This window comes from Populus euphratica, unplaced genomic scaffold (assembly GCF_000495115.2).
Source record: "Populus euphratica unplaced genomic scaffold, PopEup_1.0 scaffold229.1, whole genome shotgun sequence".
NCBI classification, from domain to species: Eukaryota; Viridiplantae; Streptophyta; class Magnoliopsida; order Malpighiales; family Salicaceae; genus Populus; species Populus euphratica.
In genome coordinates, this window is record NW_011500110.1 from 295433 (window position 1) to 321368 (window position 25936).

General features: G+C 32.8%; 1 protein-coding gene and 1 long non-coding RNA gene across 2 annotated transcripts; both read left to right on the forward strand.

Annotated features, from left to right (window-relative positions):
• Window positions 1–7905: 7905 nt before the first annotated feature.
• LOC105109740 (uncharacterized) lies at window positions 7906–10022 on the forward strand. The gene is made up of 3 exons (XR_839316.1): window positions 7906–8179; window positions 9191–9257; window positions 9865–10022. It is a non-coding gene; the product is annotated as an uncharacterized LOC105109740 (long non-coding RNA).
• Window positions 10023–15056: 5034 nt separating this feature from the next.
• LOC105109741 (copper-transporting ATPase PAA2, chloroplastic-like) lies at window positions 15057–24250 on the forward strand. The gene is made up of 17 exons (XM_011004535.1): window positions 15057–15871; window positions 16042–16119; window positions 16466–16563; window positions 16662–16715; window positions 16998–17084; window positions 17820–17984; window positions 18554–18664; window positions 18972–19040; window positions 19810–19919; window positions 20407–20512; window positions 20645–20711; window positions 21110–21189; window positions 21362–21816; window positions 22402–22576; window positions 22960–23091; window positions 23539–23689; window positions 23872–24250. Exons 1-17 carry the CDS (start codon window positions 15241–15243, stop codon window positions 23958–23960), a joined length of 2658 nt encoding a protein of 885 aa, XP_011002837.1. The 5' UTR covers window positions 15057–15240; the 3' UTR covers window positions 23961–24250.
• The last annotated feature ends 1686 nt before the right edge of the window (window positions 24251–25936 follow it).

The window sequence follows — 25936 nt, forward strand, 5'->3', positions numbered from 1 at the left end:
AGGTATCTTATATTATTAGATATATTATTATAAAACATGCTTTAGTTAAGGAATTATTGATACTTCAAGTGCAAAATGATGATATAAAACCTTGATAAAAATACACTTGTAAATACTAATCAATTTTCACAAATGATATATGATTAGGTGATATGTTTGTGATGTGAAAAACATCTAGTATTTTTCATAAATGGTTTGTGATCGTGTGACCTATTTATGATTTATGATCGGTTAAGTTGCCTATGATGTGAAAAATACCCAGGATTTCTCACAAATAGTTTGTGTTCAGGCGACCTGCCTATTATTTGTGATTGGGTAACCTGCTCGTTGTGTGAAAAATGTCTAGTATTTTTGACCAATAATTAATGTTCATCTGACTTGCTCTCAGTGAGAAAAATATCTATGATTTTTCATGAGTGGTTTGTGTTCAGGTCATATACCCGTGGTATGAAAAATATCTATAATTTTTCATGAATGGTCTATGTTTAAGTGGCTTGCCTATAGTTTATGATTGAATAACTTACTTATGGTCTGTGATAGGGTGACTGGCCTTTGGCTTGTGATTGATTAACATTTCTATGGTTTGAAAAATATAAAGATTTTTTCAACTTGATCATTTTACAAAGTGACGAGCTCAAAGAAAAATTCTTTGGAAAGGAGATCAACTCGAGGAAAATTTTGCAACTTGAATTTTTATATAGTGTACATCGTGAATATCTAGTCAATTTAAAGAGTGACAAACTCAAAGAAAATCTTTGATAGATAGATTAGCTCAAAGAAAATTTTAAAATTTTTACTTTTTATAGAATGATCGATTATCTCAAAGATCTAGTCATTTTAAAGAGTGATGAACTTAAGGAAAATTTCTTTGATCGAGAGATCAACCCAAAGAAATTTTGTAATTTTGGCTTTCCATAGAGCGATCATCTTGAAAATTTAATCATTTTAAAGAGTGACGACTTTAAGGAAAAGTTTTTAATAGCGAGATCAGCTTGAAGAAAATCTTGAAATTTTGACTTTTATAAAGTGATCATCTTAAGGATTAAAGAGTGATGAAATTGAGGAAAATCTTTGATAGGAAGATTAGCTTAAAGAAAATTTTATAATTTTAACTTTTTATAGAGTGATCATTTTAAAGATTTAGTCATTTTATAGAGTGATAAATTCAAAGAAAATTTAACTTGAAATGTTAGATCTTTAATTATCTTTAAGCTGATTTTTGATGGGTCACATTTGCTAAACCTTTCTAGCTTCTTTCGAGGAATCTTTCTTAAGAAATTCCTAAAAATATCCTTATGATATTTATACATGCATTTTACCTATTTTGAAATATAGTCCCCCTTTTTATGCCATCTCTCAATTGCTTGATGGATGAGGTTTGTAATTTCTAAGATGAGTTCTCTTAGTCTTTTAGCTCTTCTACCTATTAGGGTTTTGCGTGTTTGATTGATTATTTTTCATGCATCCTAAACCTTTAGTTAATAAATAAAGCTTTGCTTAAGTTATCCGTTCCTTGAAAAGTGACAAACTCTCTTAGCCATAATGTTACCTTCTGGTTGGATGATCCCTACCTAATTTGTGATATTCTTGCACTATTACCCATTTATTCTTTATAGAGAAATAGTGCTTCATTATTCTTATTTTTTGAAGGAGTTTATTAAATCATTTATTCTTAATGACCATTGCAAGCCACCCCTAGTTGATCTGGTTATGCATATCTCTTCAACATTCATTAAAATACACTCATGTGATATAATCTTTATAGTCATCTTTTAAAGGTTAAACCAACTCTTAACCATGAAGATACCCCTTACGTGTATTGTTACACTTAACTGCCGATGAAGTTCATCAAATAATCCACTATCATATATTGTCTTTAAGCTATATTACCCTTAACTGATTTAGGTATTATCCATTAACCCTTATAAGAAAAGTCAACATCATTTTTATTAAAAACTTAACAAACTCGATTAATGACCCTGGTTATCTAAAAATCATTTTCTTGTTTTGGAATCAAGTCATAAATTTCAAGGATCATATCTATTCAAGTTTAATTATTGCAAAGAAATTATAAAGAAGTAATTTTGAAATTGTTTCTTTGATTGTGATCGACATATCATTTAACACTAAGATGTAACTTTCTTGAGTATTTGGTTGACAATTATCAAGGTACGAAGGAAATGTTAGATGAAAATCAAGTTATCCATGACTTAAATAAACATTATGAAATTTTGACTTTTGTATTTTAAAAATGAAAATTTATCTTATATAAGCTTTTGTTTTTGCAACTCCTTAGGGGTTTATCTTTAGAAAAAGGATAATTTGATCTTTTATGTAGGGAAAAATAGGATTGGAGAAGGTAAGTGGCGAGGTAATCTTCTGGTTTTATAGGTTTCCAAGTAAGACGCTTGAGTAAAAGCTCGAGTTTTTGGTGAGAAAAAATATCTTATTTTTTAGCACTAGTTTTATTAGCATGAATAATAATAAGTAGTTTGTTCGCAATATTATGATTCTTACAAAAATATTCATCTATATTTTGAGAATGTCATTTATTGGTCCAAGTTACTTGCTTGCATTATTAGAAAGAGCTTTTTAAAAGCATGAAATGCAGACTATGACTTTTCAATTATATAAAAAAGGATTTATTAGGCTCAAAGAGTGTTTTTAAGCTTTTAGAATTAGGATAACTATTAGTTATCTTTCTTGTAATCTTTTAGTAGTTATGTTTCCTTGATTTTTTTTATTGCTCCGATGGGACATCCTTATTTTCTTTGATTTTGATTCCTAATTTAGGTATGCCTCCTAGTAATTGAATTTTCCAAGATTATTTGCTTTTTAATTTTTTAATTTTTGCTTGCTACCAATATGAGATGTGATCCTGGTCAGAGTTTTTTTACAAAAAAACTCATTAAGACTCAAATAGGGATCATAAGGGATATATTTGTAAAATGTGAAAGGATAACAAAATAGTCTTTCATCATTTCAAGCATAAATGGTTAGAACTAATAAATTTATTCTCATTTAGTGTAATGGTTTAGGATTTATAAGAATTGCATTTTTGAGTCTATGACTATCGAATCCACTACATGTTGTTATAAGAATTGCATTTTTGAGTCCATGTATATATATATATATATATATATATATTGAAATGTAGCTCAAAAGACATGGTTCATGGGTAATTGCATATTTTCTTCATTTTATTTTTTGGTTCAAAACTATTTGGTTACCTCAAAATAAAAATTGCTTAAATAAATTATTTATTTGTCATTTTACATAAAGGATGCCTAAACATTGTTTTGAGCAAACATCAAATTATTTTTTAAATAAAAAATTAATTTCAAGATTATTTGGGTAAAAGGTTTTTTCTTTTCATAAAAAATTAACTTGGTCACAATCTTTTGAATTGAGCTATGAAATTAGTTATAAGAGTCAATGACTTTTAAAAAGGATGGGGACTATCTCTTAGCATTTTGCATGACACACCTTAAGGTTCGATCATTTCTGTCATTATTATCATTATATTTATCCAATCATGGACAATAATAAATTGACAAATTGTTACTTTTACAAAAACATCTATTGATTTCATAACAACAATAAAACATATAAAAAGAACACTTTATTAAAAGATGTAATCCCTTACAATACTGATAAATTTTTAAATGAATAACATAGATGTATTTGCAATACTTAGGCATCCATCTCATGGCATTTATGAGTTCTTTGGTTTATTTTATCAAAAACTAAATTGCATATTTTCACCCATCCTTTCATGGAATCAACTAATCAATTCATGCATCACTAAGATCTCTTATATTTATGTTATTATGTTTACCAGTTCCTACACCTCTTGTGACTATATTATATTCACTATTTTTTTCTTTAAAAGATAGTCACCCATTTTGCATCATATTATTCACATGCTCCTTGAATCCATAACAATGATCAATGCAATGACCTACAATTCCTTTAGAATACTCATATTTAGCTTTTTTCTTGTACCATTTAGGAAAAGATAATTGAATGAGCTCCAAGGGTTAAAGTGCTATTAGACTTGCATTCATAAGGTGCTAACAAATGTTAAGGAGAAGAATAAAAAAAAAGTTTCTTCATAATGTTTCCTTTTATGCTATAGGATAAAATTAATGATTAGGTGAAAATTTAATTATAATTTTTTTTTGAAGAAAACCTATGCTTTATTAAGTGTAATGTTTGACCTAAGCATTTAAATAGTGAATTAAATTAGTTTGTTCAATTATATGAAATTTGTGTTTGGTTTTGTTACCTAATGGGTTTGATGATTAAGAATGAAATTGATTTCATAAAAACTTGAATGAGAATCCATGTTGTGGAACTTGACTTAAGCTAATAAATAATGATGAGTTTGGTTGACTTGATTATTATAATGATTGGGGTGACTTGTTTTAGGTGAAATTTAAAATGGATGAATTATTAGAAAATTGACATAAAAACATAAGGAGACAATCCTTAAAGTTTCAACTAAAGAGAGAGAGATGGAAAAATGGATAAAATTGTACTTTATAAATCCTCTAAAATTATTGTTAAATTGATAATTTTCACAATTAATCTATAGGAAAGGATTTGAAATAAAAAAAATGTACATGTTTATGAAATTTTAATTATTTTCCTTGTTATTAGTTTGAGAATAATGGTTGAATAAGAATTGAAATGAAATTTTAATGCTAGTTGAATTAATGATGATAATTGTATCCCTAGTTATACAGGGGAGATAGTTGGGATAAGATAACAACACATGCACAAGCTCCAAGAAGGTGCATTGCACCTTTCTTTTCTCCTGCTTGGAAGATTTCTTAAGTATTTATAATTGTAAATTTTTAAAATGTACATTTATTTTTTAAGAAATTAATACTAAGAAATGATTGATTTGATTAACTATCCTGAGTGGAGTTACTGGTATTAGGGTGATTTATTGTCAAGATATGTGATTGAATAACTGTCCTGAATAGAACTAGTGAAATCAATAAAATTGATGGTTGAGATGTTTAATTGACTAGTTGTCTTGAGTGAAGCTAATATCATCCAGGTGATTGAATATAAAGATATGAAATTGACTAGTTGTCCTAAGTAAGGCTAGCGGTGTTAATATGATTGACTATCAGGATACTTAATTTGGCTAGCTATATGTAGTGGAGCTAGTGATGTCAGTATAACTAGCTTTCCAGACTGTTAATGAATTATTTAGATGGAATCAAATAATTGACAAGTAAAAGAAATTATGCATTTATGTTTAAAGTGTTGATTTTGGATTAATAAAATAAAAAAGGAGGTGCATATGTTCTATTATATCAATTGTTTAATTATATACTCATGTTGTGTAATAAAATGATTTCAGGTTCATCAGATATTGGAGAGGAGCAATAAATTTTTTATAGTGTTTTTTTTTTGTTTAGGTAATGATGATGTAAATATGATTATATTGAATTTTCTTTTTGTAATATAATTTTTGTGACTAACTTTTTGTAATGTAAATTAAACTAGTATTATGATGTATGTTGATTAGTACTTAAAAGTGCATTTTTATCATGGTTTTATATCATCATTTTACACTTGAAGTATCTATAACTCCTTAACTAAAGCATGTTTTATAATAATATATCTAATAATATAAGATACCTTTAATTTATGGTAAATGTTCATTTTAAATGCAAGTCTATCACATAAATGAAAGGATTTTAGTTTGAAATTTAATATAATATTTATTCTTGTTTATTAAATTAATAATACATGTAACTAATTCATCATGTTTTTTATATTCTTAATTATGTTATTAATTGTGAAATATTTTTAATGTGATTGATTATGAATTATGAAATAAAAGGTTTTAAAAGAATAGATAAAGTTATTCTTGGTTGGTGTTAGCTATGGGAAAGGTCCAAGATAGTTGGACTATGAAGTAAGTTTTGATTGTGTGTAGATTGTTGATGTCGACACTTGAAAATGTTTAATTTTAAAAGAAACTCGATGGAAATTTAGATAAATTCTTAAATGACTTTGAAGGTGGTAGCATGTAATCATGAATCATGGATTATGATATTTTTTTAAAAAAATTACCCCGGATTTTCAATGATTCATAACCGGTGATTTATCCAAAATATGTTTTAAAAGTTAAGGTTATTACAATTATCATAGATAATCCATCAGCAACATTTACATTTATGTTTTGAAAAATATTTTGTTATTTTTCTTTTTGTCTGTATAATATATGTACTTCACTTATATCTATTAAATTATTTTTTTATCTTAAGGAGATTATCAGCTTCAACTCTTATAGGTTTGCTTTTTCAATTTTCTTTCTCACTTTCATTTATAAAACTTGTATAATTTCTTCATTGCAAGATGAGTGATTTCAAACTAATATATGTGATCGTTTACTGAGTCAATAACATTTTTATCCTTAATTTTGCACAGAAACTTGGAGTTTCATTTGTATATATTTTTATTTAAAATTTTTGTATTGCACCTTGTGACTTTACTTAAGTTTGTACTGTTATTCTTATTTTTGTTATTTTGCTTTGTAGTTTCTTTCACCATTACAACATATATCATGCAATTTCCTTTTTAGCTTTTGTCTTATGAATGTATACTATTACATTTTTCTCTCTCAATATCATAACTTCACTAATTCGTAAGGATCATGTTTGGTATTGAGATAATAATTATTTTTTAAAATATTTTTTACTTGAAAATATATTAAAATAGTATTATTTTTATTTTAAAAAAATTATTTTTAACATTAATACATCAAAATGATCAAAAAAGCACTAAATTTTTTTTAAACAAATAATTTGTTTTAGATTTTTGAAAAATGATGTGTTCACTCTTAGAACCTGTTTCGGAGTGCAATTGGCAAAACAATTATTTATTTTTATTTAAAATTAATTTTTTTTATATTTTTAAAATTTTGTAATATATTTCTAAATATATTACACTTTAAAAACCAATCTTACCACATTTATAAACATTCACTTAAAGATAGCCTGCGACTTAGATGCTGCTTGGCGCTGTGGTTGCGTATGAGGTTGAGGGGCAACCACAGTGCTATTTGTTTGGTAAATGTTAAACGTGGTGTTGTTTTGGTGGGACCCACCAGAAAAGTGTCTCAAATGGTGTTTTATCAAAAGCACGAGAATCATGCGTCTGAAACGGTGTTTTATCAAAAGCACGAGAATCATGCTTCTCAACCTCAGTTTCTCCATTAACCACAATTAAAAAACTGGAAAAAATAGCCAACGGCTGGAAAATCAAACTTCCCCTCCCCGATTCCTTAAAAATCTAGAGCAAAACTATAACTTTCATCGACCACAAAATACACTTGTTGAGCCGTTGGAGGAAAACAAACTTGGGAGATAGGCTTTGATTTTTTGCAACATTATGGCAGTCGATACAAAAGATTGCATCAACAACAGATATATATAAGGCCACCGGAAGCTCCATTATGGTCTCCAAGCAGCAAGGCGCTGGGGGTGGGAGGGCAGTTGAAATAGGAATAAACTCTAAAAGACCATTACTAGGTTGAGAATTGCAAACAACAGTCCAGACCACAGCCCCAATTCCTCCCTAGTCCCTAAAAAAAAATCCTTGCAAAAATTCCATTAGTCCATCGACAACAAATTGAAGCTGTTGGAGGAAAATCAAACCTCCAGCAAAGGCCTCTCTCATCCTTTGCTTATGCTTAATCGAGATTTTCTTAGTCTTAATTTGCTCTCGGGGGGATAAGCTTTTCTCGCTGTTCACTTTTCTACTGTTGGAGGTAGGACTACTTTTTGCTTTTGCTTTCAAGAAGGAGCATAATTTCATAGTTAAAAGTTAAAGACGTCCCAATTTTTCCTACTTTTTCTAAGCGTTGGTTCTGCTTTCACTAGATTCTGTTTTTTTTTTTTTCACACATCCATTTTTAGGCCCTTCTTGAAATTCCCAGTTCCTCCCCGATTCGTCAAAAAAATCAAAGTATCAAAGAACCAATAGGGAAGCTTGATTGTTGTGGGTCAGATTCGGCTCATCCCTTTGGAAATAAATTTGTAGATTTGTCTCCTCCGACCATCTTCTTTCCTTTACTGTGGGAAAAAATTTTCCTTACTTTTTTCTAGTCGAGACGCGCTTCCATATTGTTGATCTTGTCTATTAATAAACAAAGGTATTTTTCTCATTTTTGCTCTTTCTTTCACAGTGAGTAATGTTGACGCTGTGCTAAACTTATACAAAATTATTACACGATCTGGGCTTGTCTGTGTTGTAGTTGCCGAAATAAGAATAATTTTGGTGCTGTATGAATTTGTTAATATTTACCTTGTCTGTTGTTAATAATTTTGGTTGGATTTACTGGATTAGCATATGGTGTAACTATGTTCTGTCGGTATGTTCACTATATATGAATTTGAGCTGTGATACCAAAGAATTGGAAATGATTTTCATGTATAAAGTTGATGTTTTCATTATGGAAGCCTATGGATCTGGGAATGTAGAAAAGACTAGAGAGTGGAAAATGCAAGTGCTTGAAATGTATTGCCATGTTGCTGGCAACTACCATGGAAACCTTTTACGAGCTACCTTTTGGAATTGAAGTGTTTGGTAGTGCAAAGAATATAGGATACACAAAGATTAGTGATGAGGTTTAGTGAATTCTTTTACCTGATGGTACATGAATTCATATATAGGAATGAACCATGTCTGACCTGCTAATGAATAAATTTTGACAAATTTGCTGAGCTTGTGCAAAATTGGTTTTGGGCCTCTCTTTGTTTTGTAGTTGCCAAACTTATAATAAATTTGGTGACAATAATTTGTTAATTTTTAGGTTGTCTGTTATGGTTCATGTGATCTTGCGAAGAAATATGCAGTTCTAGGTTTTATAATAATTTATAAAAAACATGGGTCAATGTAAAGTTTGATCTGAAATTCATATTACATCTCAACTGAGTTAGGATTACAAATTACAGCAAGTATTTAACTCATCAATTTCCAGTTTCCGTTGACATCACTTTGCTTCCTATAACCGAAGTTCTTATGCTGTAATAACAAACGATTCTGCAGCCTTATAGACTTGTTTCAACTCCACAACTGTAAATGGCTACTTGTTTGTTCAATTATTTCTAACAATTGCACTTGTATTGTTGATGAATTTCTTTACAGTTTTTTATTGGTGCAGGAGGCACAATAACATTACTCCTGCAAACTCCTCTGGAAACAAAAAAGAGAATCTGCTGTAAAATCGAGTAATGTGTTTCTGTTTTTTATAATTATGTAACTACTTGCCTAGAGAGGGTGCTAGAATATGTTCTTGTTTGCAAAATTGTGACCATATGTTGTTGTCATTCATGTTAACTACAACCACTATTGGGTTTGCATACTGAACTTAAAATAAATTCTGTTAGTTGCTGGATTAACTATCCATATGCTTTTCTCGGTCATGTGCCTTTATAGTTGTGCAAAACTGTAAACTTTGGTGATTGTTCTTATACTGTCTTTCAATTATAATTTTGTTGTTGCCAACTATTTGTGTCGTTGTAATTGTTTAAGGCTTGTATGCTATCAAATGCTCTAATCACTGGTGCATGTTTATAAACATAGCATATAAAAAGGAAATATGTCGGGCAAGGAAATTTTAAGGTATTTATCTACTGTTAAAATTTATTTATATATATTGGATGCTTTAAGTTCATTTTCAAAAATGGAAGTCTTAACCTTTTCGTTTCATTTTTAATTGTCGTTGTTGATTATTTGAATACTTGTATGTTGACTACATTTGTATTCAATTAGACGTCACATTCACTGCTTCTTATAACTCAATATTTTTGCTTCCAAATATAATGACCGAACTAGGAATGGAAGCTCCTGAAAATATGAATAAAACAGCATGGACTAAAGAAATGTTGCATGTCTTTTGTGACCTTTGCATCAAGGCTATCGACATGGGAATGAGACCAAATACTCATTTCGACAAAGCTGGTTGGAAATATTTGTTGGCATCATTCAAAGAACATACTAGGCATGCCTTCACCAAGGCACAACTGAAGAACAAATGGGATGACTGCAAAAAGGAGTGGAGGATATGGAAGAAGCTCATTTCTGAAACTAAAATGGGATGACTGCAAAAAGGATTGAAGGATATGGAAGAAGCTCATTTCTGAAACTGGTGTTGGCTGGAGTACTGAATTAGGAACGATTTCTGCTAGTGATGAGTGGTGGAAATCCAAAATTCAGGTTATCTGGCATGATCCTTAATCTTTAATTTGTTTATATCTGAGTTCAGTTATCAATAAATTAGGTCAAGTTGTATGAAATAATTTTATTTCTTTTTTTATAGGAAATACGGGGGGCTAAAAAATTTAGACACGCCGGTATCGAACCATCTTGGTCAGGTGCTAGCTGAGATGGTATCGAACCGTCCTTGTGTATAAAGTACGATAGAATGTTCACAAACATTATTGCTATAGGTGATTATGCGTGGGCACCATCGTCTGGAGTCTTACCTGGTCATAATATTGATGTTGATGGCAATCAACATACCAATGTTGAACAGCCTGATTTGGAAGAAGGAAGCGGTGATTCTGAAGAGGATGGAATTCCAAATTTTACTGATGATGTTTGCAACATGGTTAGGGGGGTTAATATGTCTACCAATAGCAACAGCCGTAGTAGTGGGAAGAGGAAAGAAAGAGAACGGTTTGAGGTTCAAGCTAGGAAAAAAAAAAGGAATTCTGGAATTGGGTTTCAACTACTATCACGATGGGATCAAATGGTTGACAACATGTCAAACAATAGTGATTCCACATCTATCAGTAAAGATCGGGAAGGGTGTAGTATTCGTGAGGTTATGACCGAGCTGCACTCAATTGAAGGAGTTCATATCGGTGATGATTTTCATGGGTTTGCTACTGAGTTTTTAGGTTTAAGAAGAAATAGAGAAATGTGGCAAACTATGGGTAATCTTGAAAACAAGATGAAATGGTTGTAGAGAATGTACACACGACGTAAAGGACCTTAAACCGATAGGTATATATTAATCCCAAATGCCTACTTTCATATATTTATTGCTAATATTATTATTTAAATTGTTATTAAACATGTTTTTAAATTTCTGCTCATATAAATTTGCAGGTTAATAAAGTTGCAGAAAATTTTTGCTCATTTATATAAATTTGCAGGTTAATAAAGTTGCAGATTTCTTTAGCTGATATGGAGTAATATATTTATTATGTACCGATTATGGATTGTATTTTGATGTAGTTTGAAGCTATAGTGTTATTTGAGAATTGTTGAGTTTTATTAGTTGCGATGTAAGATAATATGATTTATTATGAATTATATTAGTTTATAATATGGACAATACTTTTAGTTTTTAACTAATAAATATGTTGGTTGATGATGTAAATCAAATGTATTGTTTCATTTGACAAAACAATTTCACTCATAAATTCCAATGCACTATAATATATTGTTTCATTATAATAACAAAGCAAAAATTAAATTGCATTGGAAAAGGATTAACGAGAAGGAAAATAAAAGAATATTCAAAAGGTTAAACGTAAAAGTTTTTGCAGCTTTCTTAACCAAATTTTACTTTTATTGATTTTTTGCATTCTTAAGCCATTTTTCACTTATCATAATTAATTAATTTTCAAATCAAGTCATCCACGTCCAAATCGATCATGTCTTATAGATTTTTTCATAGAGTTGAAATTTCCAATAATAACCTAAATATGGGTTTTCAAGGAATCATATTTATAAGTGAGAGAGAAGATAAAAAGCAAGAAGTGTTGTTCAATCGAGCATTTATCAAAGCAAAAGTCACATGCAATCTGTAAAATAGAACTGCAAACTGATGTATTGCAGTGATGAGCAATAATGTTACCTGATGAGACAAACAAAAGCAATGCAATACACATCAAAGCTGCATCAAAAGCAACACTGAATGAGCTGCTGCACCAAAGTATATTCATATGTGACTGTGTCAAGGACATTTCCACATGGGTTAACGTCTTTCAGAAGAAGAAAAAGATGAGGAATATTCACTGTAGAGATGGCAATTAACATAAGAAAAAACAAGAAAAAAAACTATAAAACCTGACAATGAACCACCTGAAACAAAGGAAACAAACCAAAACAGAGGCAAAAGAGAGGGAAACATGGGCACAAAATAGAGGCACCATCAGATAGCTCCCTCATCTCTGTGAAAATAATCGGCCGAACCAGATGGGTGGAAGCAATATGAAGGACAACCCATAATTTGATTTGTGAAACACACTGACAAGGTCACGCAACCATTTATGTTCTATAAGAGAGCCGAACAACAGCAATAAACAGAGGTTAAAATAGGGGCACGACCACATGACTTCCTTATCACCGTCATGCTAACCACCATCCGTCACTGTCCTCAACATCAGCACCACCATAAGCGGAGATAAAAAAATCTGAAACAAACATACAAAGTAGTAGAGACAGAGAGAAAGAAAAAGACCAGAAACAGTTGACAGATAAGAAGGACCAGTTTCTATAAGCCAACCAGCACCCTCGATTCACCATTAACCACCACCGTTCAGACCGCCAGGCAGACATTGGAGCCGCACAAGGTAGCTTCATCTTCCCTTTCCCCTTTTTCTTCTTCTACCTCTGCAAAAATTCTAGGCGGCCTCCACTGTTCATGTGAACAGTTGATGCCGAGTGGAATTTCTGCAAAGGAAAATCGGGTCAAAACTACCCAAATAATATTTTTCAAAAGAAATCAAAACAGTATTGTTTTACAGTATTTATTTGTTTATCTATTTAGCAGTATACATATGGACAATACGAGTTGTAATGCAATATTTAATGAAGATTTGGATGATGATTATGAAAATATCATGGAGTGTGTTGTTGATCACATCAACTATCGTAGTGATTGTGATAACGGTGGCTTAGGCGAGGATGCTGATGATGGGCCAAACGACGACGACGACAATGATAGTGATGAGGATGATGAATCATTTCGAAGGCGAGAGTTTGATAGGAAAAAGTTAGTTGTGTGCACAGTTGGGGCCATACACATGTATTATATTAATTATATATATAAAAAACCATGTATGGTTTCGTACAACACGGGCATGCGTTGGTTGACCGAAGTTTTACAAAGACATTGGAAACGATGTGTGAATATGTTTAGAATGGACACATCAACTTTGTTGAGCCTTTGCAGTGATTTAGAAACCAGGTATGGGTTAAAACCTTCGAGAAGGATGAGTGTGATTGAAAAAGTGGCTATATTTATGTATAGAATAGCACTTGGAGCATCAAATAGGGAGGTTCAAGAGCGATTTCAACATTTGGGTGAAACTGTTAGTAGATGCATCAAGGAAGTATTAACAGCAGTATGTTTATTTGCAGTAGATGTCATAAAACTAGAGGACCCAAATTTTACAAGTACTCCACGAGAAATCGCCATGAATCCCAGATATATGCCTCATTTCAAGGTCAGACAAATATTTGTTAATGTTGGCAATGTGAAATTTGGATAAATTTTTTGCATGTTAGTAATTAATGAGTTTATATTGTCAATGGTTTTCATGTAGGATTGTGTTGGTGCAATTGATGGAACACATGTGCGAGCTTGCATATCAACTGAAAATCAAATTCCATTTATCGGAAGAAAGGGTGTACCGACTCAAAACATTATGGTTGCTTGTAATTTTGACATGCAGTTCATGTTTGTGTGGGCAGGATGGGAAGGCAGTGCTCACGATACACGTATTTTTCTTAAGGCAATTGATAATAGAAATATAAAATTTCCTAAACCACCAGAAGGTAGTTGTTATACAATATAAGTTGTTATGTAATTATAAGTTGTTAAATTTGTGAAATTCGTATTAATCATTTGGCAAATGTAAATGATTTTTGTAATTACAGGTAAGTACTATCTAGTTGATTCTGGATATCCTAATGAGTATGGGTATTTAGGTCCATATAAAGGTCAGAGATATCATTTCCAAGAATTTCGGCGGCGTGGACAACCAATAAATCGACAAGAAGTTTTTAATCGTGCACATTCATCACTACGTAATGTGATAGAACGTTCTTTTGGAATATGGAAACAGAGATGGAGGATTCTACAAAACATGCCTGCTTATCATTACAAAACACAAGTTGAAATTGTAGTTGCATCAATGACACTACATAATTACATTAGAAGGAGATCGCATGATGACGTTGTATTTGCAGAATTTGATCGTAATCCTAATTTTGTACCTGATGACATTTTACCCGATGTTGTTGCATGCGCAGGAAGCCAGGGAAACTATAGTCAAGGCATGATGGATTTCGTACGTGATGGAATTGCAGATAGTTTAATGGAACAGTGAAACATATATTATCTAAAGTATTTTTATTTGATGATGTAATAGCAGTAGTTAAATCTATAATATTTCAATAAAAAATCATCAATATTAATATATGTATATTTTGGTTATTTTATACCCTGAATCTGAAAAGCTTGATCGTTTGAGATTATATGATAACGATGGCAGCTCACAATGTTTTTCGTTTTGAGATATATCTTATGAGATTTTTTTTTTTAAATTATGTTTGGCATCAATACAATAAAACAATCTAAAAAAATTTAAAGAAATTATTTTTAGGAAAAAATAGAAAAAAAATTCATTATTTTTTAGAACACGGTTTGCACCGCGTTCCCAAACGATTACCAAACACACGAAACTGCTTTTTGTTTAACCTCAAGTTGAACTACAGTTTTAACCAAATAGTCACAAAATAAAACTAATTTCAACTAAAAATACTTTTTTTTAAATAATTTTTTTAAAATCACAATCACAACAACTACAACAATACCAAACACACTCTTAGTGCTAGCATCCTATGCAGTTTATCCTAAAACGAAAGGCTTGTCGTCTACACTGTAGTCCTCGGTTGCATTTACTCACAACAAAAGACATGTCATAGTGTGAACTCTGAAAAACACGTTAAAATTTCTTTTATGTCTTAACACATGTTTTCAATTCTGTCACCGGCCGCCACTGGCCAAAAAGATACAATCATCCAGCGTGTCAAAACACTATTCATCCACGTTTACCAATTTAATGTTCTCCTCTTCCTCTCGTTCACATCCAATCCATTGACGATCATCAAATCCATCTCTGTCTCTCTCTCTCTGTGTCTCTCTCATGCCTTCCCCGAAGTTCTCTCTCTAAAACTTTGATTTCTATCAAAATGTTTAACAATTTACTTCTCGTGGTCTCTCCGAAACCGAAGCTCTGCTTCGCTCGAACTTCAAAATTCAACTTTGACCGCGTTCACTTCAATGCTAACCTCTCTAAACGCCGCCGGTTGGCTCTCCGGCCTCGTGCGTTCCCTAAGTTCACCCTCTCAAGTTCTCTCCAAACCGAAACTGACCTTGAAAACGCTGCGTTTCAAGCTCCGAAGAACAACAATTCGCCGATTCTCCTTGATGTGACCGGAATGATGTGCGGCTCATGTGTTTCGCGGGTCAAATCGATACTCTCCACAGACGAGAGAGTTGAGTCAGCCGTGGTCAACATGTTGACCGAAACGGCGGCGGTGAAGCTGAAACCGGAGGCGTTGTTGGAGGGAGAAGTGTCGGCGAGTATTGGTGAGAGTTTGGCGAAGAGATTGAGCGAGTGTGGATTTGAAGCCAAGAAGAGGGTATCGGGAAGTGGAGTGGCAGAGAATGTAAAAAAGTGGAAAGATATGGTTACAAAGAAAGAGGAGCTGATCGTTAAGAGTAGGAATCGGGTGGTTTTTGCTTGGACATTGGTTGCTTTGTGTTGTGGATCTCATGCTTCTCATATCTTACACTCTTTTGGGATTCACGTTGGTCATGGTAATTATCACGCGCATGTAATGTAATGCACACACGGTAACCCAATGCAATGCACCAGTCATTTCAATCATAATAACCGACTGATGCTACTTAATTTCAAGATGTTAAGTGAAGATGATGACAGTTGAAAATTGTTGTTGACTTGCTTGCTAATATGTGGTTTGGAGTAGGTTCGGTTTTGGAGGTGCTGCATAATTCGTATGTGAAGGGAGGATTAGCTTTGGGATCTCTGTTGGGACCAGGAAGAGGTAATTAGTTGCACTGGCACTATTTTTTTATTTTTTTTTATCTATACATCAACCTTGTTAGTTTTATATATCATCTGCATATGAATCACCAACAATTCATTTAATCATGCATATTCTCTGCGGGACCAATCGTGCAATAAATTTAAGTTTCCTTCTTTATGAAGTATGGATCACCACTTAATATTCTTGCTAACTGACTATTGTATTACTGCTTTCAAATTTATGCGTCTAGATGTTTTTCTCCGATGTGATTACTGACAAAGGGTAATCAACACCCAAATGTACATACTAGCAATCACAGCTCAGATAATTTTTTTGATTTTTGACTTGAGAGGATCTTTTGCAGACTTGCTTGTTGATGGGCTAAGGGCGTTCAAGAAGGGATCACCGAATATGAATTCTCTTGTAGGATTTGGATCCATTGCTGCATTTGTCATCAGTGCGGTGAGACCCTTAGTCAATACTGTGATTTTCGTTTCACTCACAATATAAAAGAGATCATTTTGCTAAGTTTTTTTGCCTCTAATTGTGCTCTCTTGTAGATCTCGCTTCTCAACCCTGCGCTCGAATGGGATGCATCTTTCTTTGATGAACCGGTGACTTGCTTGCTTTTAGTATTTGCACTTTTTCTTTCATGTTTCTTGATTTAATGAGAAATTTATTGATCTTCCAAGCTGAGTGTGACATAATACTTAAATTACTCCTTGGTCCTGTTATGACCTCTCAAATGCCGTCACCCATCTTATCACAATAATAGGTTTTTTTTTTTTAACATGTATCAGCTACCAGTTTTGTGTTTATTAATGCCAGAAAATTGCTTTTACTTTATGTCCCAGGAACAAGTTTCTTATGGATGGCTCATGCCTTTTAGTGTGCAGGTCATGCTTCTTGGTTTTGTGCTTCTAGGACGCTCTCTTGAAGAAAAGGCGAGGATCAGGGCATCTAGTGATATGAATGAACTTCTTGTAAGTAGTAATCACTTTTACATCTATTATTGCAAGAAGCAACTGGGATGCTTACTTGATTCCCATGTCAAATCCAATTCTTGTTCATCCTGTTGAATTGTTTATATGATGGATGTTTGTTGTAAACATAAACACCTTCATTTCTACAGCTGAGACAATCTTGCTCCTCTTTCCTTCTGTTCTTTCTGTGGTGTTTGACCTTTGTTGCATTCAGTTTGTTTGCTTTCATAGGTGAATAGAACTGGTATTAGCCAATTCATGGAAATTTGAGTGAACACTTGACAGCAGAACGCTTCATTAGTTTCTCAAACATTGTGATGTTTCATATACTTCCATTCTACTCATTGTTGTAATATCTCAGAGTAATAATTTTAGAGCGATCACGGTTGCCAATGTGAAGTCAGCAAAGGCAATATTCATTTTTCTACATATGAGAGACCATTGCTTGTTGTGAGCAGCAAGCTTGTCTAACCTTAGATGACTGTGATATGTTTTTCAAACAAGCAGACAGTGGTTAAGTTTCATCATGTTGGGATTATCAATTCATGGCTTGCTGCCTTACATTGGTTGTCTGTTGTTTTGTTCTTGAGTTACCAAAATAAGCCACTGATAGACTTTATTGTTAACTGCAAGATGTATGAATTTTATTGTTGAACTGTATCAAGTAAACTTTAATTATATGGTGAACATTTAATAATCACCTGTGTGATTTCATTGATCTGGGTGTTTTTGCAGGCACTCATGTCCACTCAGTCACGACTTGTAATTACTCCTTCGGATAGCAATTCCCCTATGGAAAATGTTCTTTGTTCTGATGCTATTTGCACTGAAGTCCCCACTGATGATGTCCGAGTTGGAGACACATTGTTAGTTCTACCTGGAGAAACTATTCCTGTAGATGTAAGCATTACATATTCTTTATCAAATTACTCATGATCTTAAAATTTATGTGTTGATTTTCTTTTCTCACATTGTTGTGCTTAATATATATACCATAACTTTTTGTCTCATTGAGCCAAGTCACTTCTTTTATATGCAGTTTGTGAATGCATTACTTGTTTTCAACACTATTAACTATGGCATAAATTTTTCACAGATTTTAATTTTTTTCACAAGCACCCATCTTTATAAATTGTGAAGAATTGATCCTAACTTATGCTTCAATGACATAACGAGCATATCTTTAATTGCATTGCTTTGTAGCTCTATATTCATGAAATGTTACAAACTATGTTTTTTAGACTTTCAATGGTATAAATGTTGTGTATTCAGATGTTCAACAGCCTTATCAATCTACCTAACAATGAGGTTTTAATGGATTCATATAAAATTCCATAGAGATACTTTAAAACTGAAAGGAACTTGCTGATGATTTGAAAAATAAGACGCCAGTATTTCAATTTGCAATTTCATTTGAATCTCAGTAGCACACATGTTTGATTCAGCTGGAATTAATTTTCTCAATACAGGGGAGAGTTCTTGCAGGAAGAAGTGTTGTGGACGAATCCATGCTTACTGGGGAATCACTGCCTGTATTTAAGGAAGAAGGGCTCAAAGTCTCAGCTGGAACAATAAACTGGGTATGATTATATTTTTGATTTGCAAGGGAGAATGTGTATGTGCCATAACTAACTCATATCTGCTTATATTTATGAACTAAGTGGCACTTTTGTACTGATGCATTTATTACCTTCAGATGAGGTTATCACAATAAAGATACAGTGGCGCACCAAAGATGTCTTTTTCCTTCTTTTAATGAGCCTCAAAATTTTGTCCTTTCGAAGATGGAATAGAAAATCCTGTTAATGTTGCTTTTTTTGCAGGTCTTTCTTTATATGTTTTGTTATTGCATTGTTGACAACCAGCATTTCTTAAAAAATGTTTCAGGATGGTCCTTTAAGGGTAGAGGCATTGTCTACTGGCTCCAACTCAACAATATCTAGGATCATTCGTATGGTTAGTTAATTGTGTTCTTTTTGTCATTTGTCGCATTTTTTTTACTAGTATAAAAGCATCTAATACAGAGGGATAAACAGATTTGGCTTTTATTTTTTTTACTTAATAGTAACTCAATGTGTGACCCTAAATAAATTTATGTCTTGAAAACTTGAAAATAAGTTGCTTATTTTGCTGACTGAGTGCAGATGCGGGTATCAGCAATATACATAGAAAGAAAGAAGCAAACTTTTGTAGGTGTAGAAAAATAAGTAGCCCATCTATGGTATCTGTTACCAATTTTTTCTCCATAATTATGCTTTGAGTATGCTATAAAGTGATTTCTGGTTAATAATTGAGTTCAATTCTTGAGTCTTTTAGCCCAAAAACTTGAAAGGGAGTGGATCCATGAAGCCAACCTCAACTAGTTTGGTATTAAGGCTGGACTTAAATTGAGTTTATTACTTGACTATAATGCAAAGTACAGCGAGAAAGTAGTTCTGTATTATTTAGTCTTGATCACTCTTCTTAAACATAAAACCACAGGGAATATTTAGACATGATAATGGCATGCGGTAAATAGTAAAATGATTATCAAGAGTATTGTTGCATTAACTTGCTATGTTTGCTTGAGCAGCATGAAAACATGGCTAGAGCTTCATTGACTTCCAAAAGTTTACCTCTAGATGAATAGTCCTCACTGCTTTATAGTATTTGGGAATTAGAACTTGACAGTTTGAAAAGCTTCAAATGTCTTTACAATTGTTAAAGCTTTATGGTGTAATTTCAGGTTGAGGATGCTCAAGGCAGCGAAGCGCCTATACAAAGGCTTGCAGACTCAATAGCTGGACCTTTTGTTTATAGTGTAATGACTGTATCTGCAGCCACTTTTGCCTTTTGGTAGGGTTTGTGTCCTAGCCTTTATATCACATGACTTCAATGTCAACTTTTTAGAATCTAGGATGCAACATGGTTAATGATAGTGATGGTATTGATTTACCAAACTCAACAATGGCATAACAGAGGCATTTTATTTGTTCGGTGCCTTTTTTAACTGGCTAAGAGACCTTGTTCCCTTTATTCAGGCCACTCAAATCCATATTTTAGTTTTCTGCATTTGCTAGATTACTAAATTTGAATTGCTTGCTTTATTAATTTCCATTCATCTGTGCTAGCCTTCACTTGTAGAAATTTCATCTTTCATGCTGACAGTAGAGGTAATTGGTTTCAGTCAGTCATGAACTTATGACTTAATTTGAATTTTTGTTAGCTTGTTGTTGGTTGAATAGTATCATTTATTTCTCACCAAAGCATTGGTTTCAGTCATAATTCCAAAGTTACAGTTTTATCCTTCTTGCTTCTCACACTCTGTTATGTGCATGTCCAGGTATTACATTGGTTCACATGTTTTCCCTGATGTTTTGCTCAATGATATTGCTGGACCAGATGGAGATCCTTTGCTGTTGAGCTTGAAACTTTCTGTGGATGTCTTGGTGAGTGGACTTGCCTCCTACTGGCTATTGATGTATTCTCCAACCTAACCATGAAGAACTATTTAACTGAGCTTGAAGCTGTATATGCAGTATCTTTATGTTTATAGATTGTAACTTTGAGTTTCATTCCAGGTAGTTTCCTGCCCATGTGCACTGGGACTTGCCACACCCACTGCAATCCTAGTTGGAACATCGCTTGGTATGGTGTCTAATTTGTCAGTTGTTTCTTTCAAGTTTAATACCCTGTATACAAAGTATAATTCAAAGTCACTTCTAATGTAGTGGTATTTAGTATTTACCATTATGAGATTGTAGTTTCTTCATTTAACAGTAACAGCCTACTTCACATAAAAGCTGGTTTGTCCAGCTCTTTTTGCCCGCTTTTTTATGTTTCTTTAATAATGATTGACATAAAAAAATGGCAAATGCCCCCACGTTAAGCACAAGTTCCTGGACCTTCCAAATATGTTTGAATTTGAGTTCAAAGATGTTGAACTCATTTTTGGGCTTCTGAACAGAAGCAAGTCTCATATCTTGTTCTTAATGGTTACTATTCTCTTTAGAAACGCTAACTTCCTTTTCTTTTGAAAACATAAGGAGCAAAGCAAGGACTTCTAATAAGAGGAGGAGATGTATTGGAACGCTTAGCAAGCATTAGTTATGTTGCTCTTGATAAGGTTTGTTCTACATTCAATAGAACTACACTCTCTTCCTCTCTCTCAACAGATGCACTGCACACTTGTGTGAATTGAGATTGACTTTTGAAATAACTCATGAATTAATTAATGCATTTGACTCCCATCATTGAGAACTTTAACACTCCATTCTTGCTCATTTTCCAATTTTCAGACAGGAACGCTCACTGAAGGAAAGCCTGCTGTTTCTGCTGTGGCCTCAATCTCTTACGAAGAATCAGAAATTCTTCAAATGGCATTTGCTGTAGAGAGAACAGCATTGCATCCAATTGCAAAAGCTATTGTAAACAAAGCAGAATCATTAAAATTGACTATCCCGGTAACAAGAGGGCAATTGACGGAACCAGGTTTTGGAACCTTAGCTGAAGTAGATGGACGTTTGGTTGCAGTAGGTTCCTTGGATTGGGTTAACGAAAGATTCCAGAGAAGAACAAAACTGTCTGATCTAAAGGATCTGGAAACTAAAGTGATGTATCAGTCCTCAGAAGGGATGCCATCATCAAACTATTCGAAAACAGTTGTCTATGTTGGACGAGAAGGGGAAGGCATCATTGGTGCTATTGCTATATCTGACTGTTTGCGCCATGATGCTGAATCTACTATAAGTAGGTAAATTTGCATTCCCAACTGATAGTGAATTTTGTTGTAAGTTGTTATTGAAGGTTTCTTCTTCATTAACATGCATATCATGATTCAGGTTTTGTAAATACAAGTTCCAATTGATTTTTCCCTTCCATGACTAGAAGACTTGTTCTTAGCATCTCCTGCTGGGATTAGTGAAATGGTTTTCATTATTTTCCTGTTTGGTAAATGCTTTGTATTCTAAAATCCAAACTGAAGTGTTGCTTTGAACTCCTTAAGACAATCATAGTGTTGCTCAAAGTACCCGATGTTTTCCTTTTGCCTCTGTAAATGGTCAGTCCATGACAATATTGGCCAACCACTAAAGAAAATATAGAATATTCCCAGGCTTTTGAATCATGATAGGAGCCTGGATAATTTGCAGGGGATTTGTACTATTAATTATTAGGAGCTGTTGGCAGAACCTGGTTGATAAAAACAAGCTGTGTGAAATTTAAGCTATCATTGACTGAAAAATCATGTAATTCTTTAAGTCAATTTATTATCCTTGCGTCATCTTCTACTTGCTATCTAAGCACATTATTTGCTGCTTTGTTTTACCCTGATTGGTAGGCTCCAGCAGAAGGGTATCAACACGGTCCTCTTATCAGGAGACAGGGAAGAGGCAGTTGCAACCATAGCAAACAGAGTTGGTATAGAAAGTGAATTTATCAATGCATCCTTGACTCCGCAGAAAAAATCTGAAGTTATATCAAGTCTTCAAGCAGCAGGGCACCGTGTTGCAATGGTAATCTTTATCTATCTATTTATGCCATCTCTAGTTCCTTCAGAATTTTATTTTAACCTGGACCAAACAATATATCAATAGTCATCTCATCTGGGGTAAGAATCCATTCATTATCTTCTGTGAAATATTTGAGTAAAGAATTGTTGTTGCATCTCATTGTTTCTTTTCAGTGAATCGCAAAATCTCCATGCATTTAATTCTAAACTCTATGAATGCTACAAATATAGTTCTGCAGTAAATTTTTGAATTTTTGTTGTCCAACCATCCTGCGAGCATGAGATTAGAGGTGTAAAACATGAAGCCTGTTCCATTAACACATTGAAGTTAAGATGATGACTTTGGTGGTGGACATCATACGCAGCTGACACTTAAGCTTTTTTAAGGTAGGTGATGGAATAAATGATGCACCTTCTTTGGCTCTTGCTGATGTTGGAATTGCCATCCAGAATGAAGCTCAAGAAAATGCTGCATCTGATGTCGCATCCATTATACTTCTTGGCAACAGACTTGCACAAGTATGTTTCCCTTCTCTGATAGATTACTTTGATGAATCTTTTTTTTTTTTAAAGATAATGATGAATCCCAAAGTTTCATTTTCCATGTGTATTCCAATTCATATGCGCATAGGAATAATTTGTTACGATTGAGTATAAAAATGTTAGCCACCTTTATCATCTAATCTTTTTTTTTTAGTTACAAGGGAGAGATTCGAGCCCGAGAAGGGCACTTAATAATTTAATTCATCATGAATGGGATTGCATTTTGAGAAGGTCGATGTAAACCTTGTCCAACAGTTAGAAATGAGTTTGTTTTTCTGGATATTGAAAGGGAAAAGAAACCTAGATTGTTTTTTTCAGGCATGGAATTTGAACCCATTGAAGATACAAATGGGATTTTCAACCACAACAAACAGTGAGTAGAGTTAAGATGAGGATGAACGGTTCTGATATGTGTCATGACAGGTTGTAGATGCCCTGGATCTTTCACGAGCAACAATGGCCAAAGTGTACCAAAATTTATCATGGGCAATAGCGTATAATGTTGTTGCTATTCCTATTGCTGCCGGAGTACTGCTTCCCCAATACGATTTTGCCATGACTCCTTCACTTTCAGGTGAGTAAATTCACATCTCTCTTTCCGCAATCGGAAAAAAATCCTTGGACTGAATAAAAACGAAGGCCATGCCATTAACGTGTCATAATTTGAGCAAACAATCATTGCTTATGGTTCCTCCTATCCTGGAAAATTTTCTTTCCGCGTTTACTCAGAGCAACTGTTGATGTTTGATTTGACAGGTGGACTGATGGCCTTGAGCTCGATATTTGTTGTCTCCAACTCATTGCTTCTACAGCTCCATAGATCTGAAACTGGGAGGAACAGATAGAGAAGTACGTGAGTTACAGATATGCCTCAGTCTCAACTTCTTTATGGATTTGCTTGAATAAAATTAAGAAATGCCTGCCATTGTATCTGTGTTAAGTCTGCAGTTTGAGCATGGTGTATTTATTCTGCACTCTGTTTGTCTTTTATTTCTTTGACATCGCGCAAGTAGAACAATAAATTTATGAGATGAAAGGGTTGAGGCAATGCTTCTAATGGTTGCATGCAACCATAAATTTGTCGCACATGTTCTTGATAAAAATAAAATAAAGTTAAGCAAGCCTCATTTTACTGCACTTCCCTTGATAGAAATTGGTCATGAAAGAGAGAAAAAATTATATTTAAAATAAAAATTATTAATTTAATATATTTTTAAATAAAAAATATTTTAAAAATTAATCATCATTACATATTTAAATGCTAAAAAATAAAAATCGTGGGGGACCTACTACCTGTTAGGACTATAGTCAATTAGCCATGAGCTTTCATACGAGACATCATTGGAAAATTCAGTGCCCACCAGCGCCGAGCTAGCAGAAAAACAAAGCAATTATGAACAATTTCTATGCAAAACTGCACGAGTTTGGAAAACGAATGAATATACAAAATGAAATGGCTGCTTGAGAGCTACCTGATCCATTTCGGTGAGAAAAATGACGTATGAACGGAATTGGTTCCTCCATAAATTACGGTGTCTGTGACTTTCTTACCCTCGGAAAAAAATACAGTTATTTTTGTTTATTTAACACTACAACAAAACTTTTGGCAACATAACACATAAAAAAGCATTGATGAAATAGTATAATTTTATACTTTCACAGTTTTCAAATGTAGTATATAAAGTTGTGTTTAGAAACTGCGGCATTTACTAAATCCTAAATTAAAACTCTAAACAGTAACTAAACTAACCGTTAAATCTTAATTAACCCTTGTCCCTAACTAATATCTGACCCTGAGAAATCACTAACCTCTAAAAGATAAAAAATACTAAACTAATCATAATCAAAACTCTAGACACTCACTAACCCTAATTCAAACCCTAACCTTAACTATACTTCTAATCCCAAATACTTAATCATAAAAACACTAACTCTAATCCAAACCAACCCTGACTAATCCTGAACTTCAAATTGTTAATCACAAAATCTAATTCTAATCTAAATTCATAATCCCAAATTCTTAAAAAAAAAAAAACCCTGAACATCAAACACTAACTCTAAAATACAAACTCAAAACTCTAAAAAGTAAATGTAAATTCAAACTCTAAACCTCTAAATCCAAAATATCAATTGTTGTTAATGTGAAATTAAGAATCTGTCTAGAAAGGGAATTCAAACACCTTATAATTAAAATTAATTTTAGATTTAGGATGAAATGAATAATAACTATATTTGTTTTTAGTTATTTTATCTTTCTTGTAATTTTTAAGCAACTTTTAATCACAATTTCTCCTAGATTTAGGGTGAATTGCATTAAAACTATAATTTATGCAATGCTTCTTTTCTTATAACTTCTTTGGTTTTCAAGCAACTTATAATCAAAATTTCCTTTTGATTTATGGTGAATTGCATAATAACTATATATTTTTTTTCTCCTTTATTTATTCTTCTTTTTTTTTTTTGTAATTTCTTTGGTTTAGTACATCTTACAAGTAATTCAAGCAACTTTTTATTTTTTCTTATACATTGGTCTATCTACACTTGTATAACGGATACAAGTAATTTTCACTTCCTTCATTTCTAAATGCAAATATAATAGTAATATTAAATATAAACTCAATAATCAATATTTATTGTTAATAGATTCAAAGGAGTCATACCTATATACATCAGCATATGGATTCTCAAACATATTTTGATCACTCCTTTGTAGCAAATCAAACATCATTGACATGTCTAATTTGCTCCTAACAACCCTAAATAGACCAGCGGATTATGATGATTTTCTACCTATTCGACTAGAAGTTAGGACAGATACATA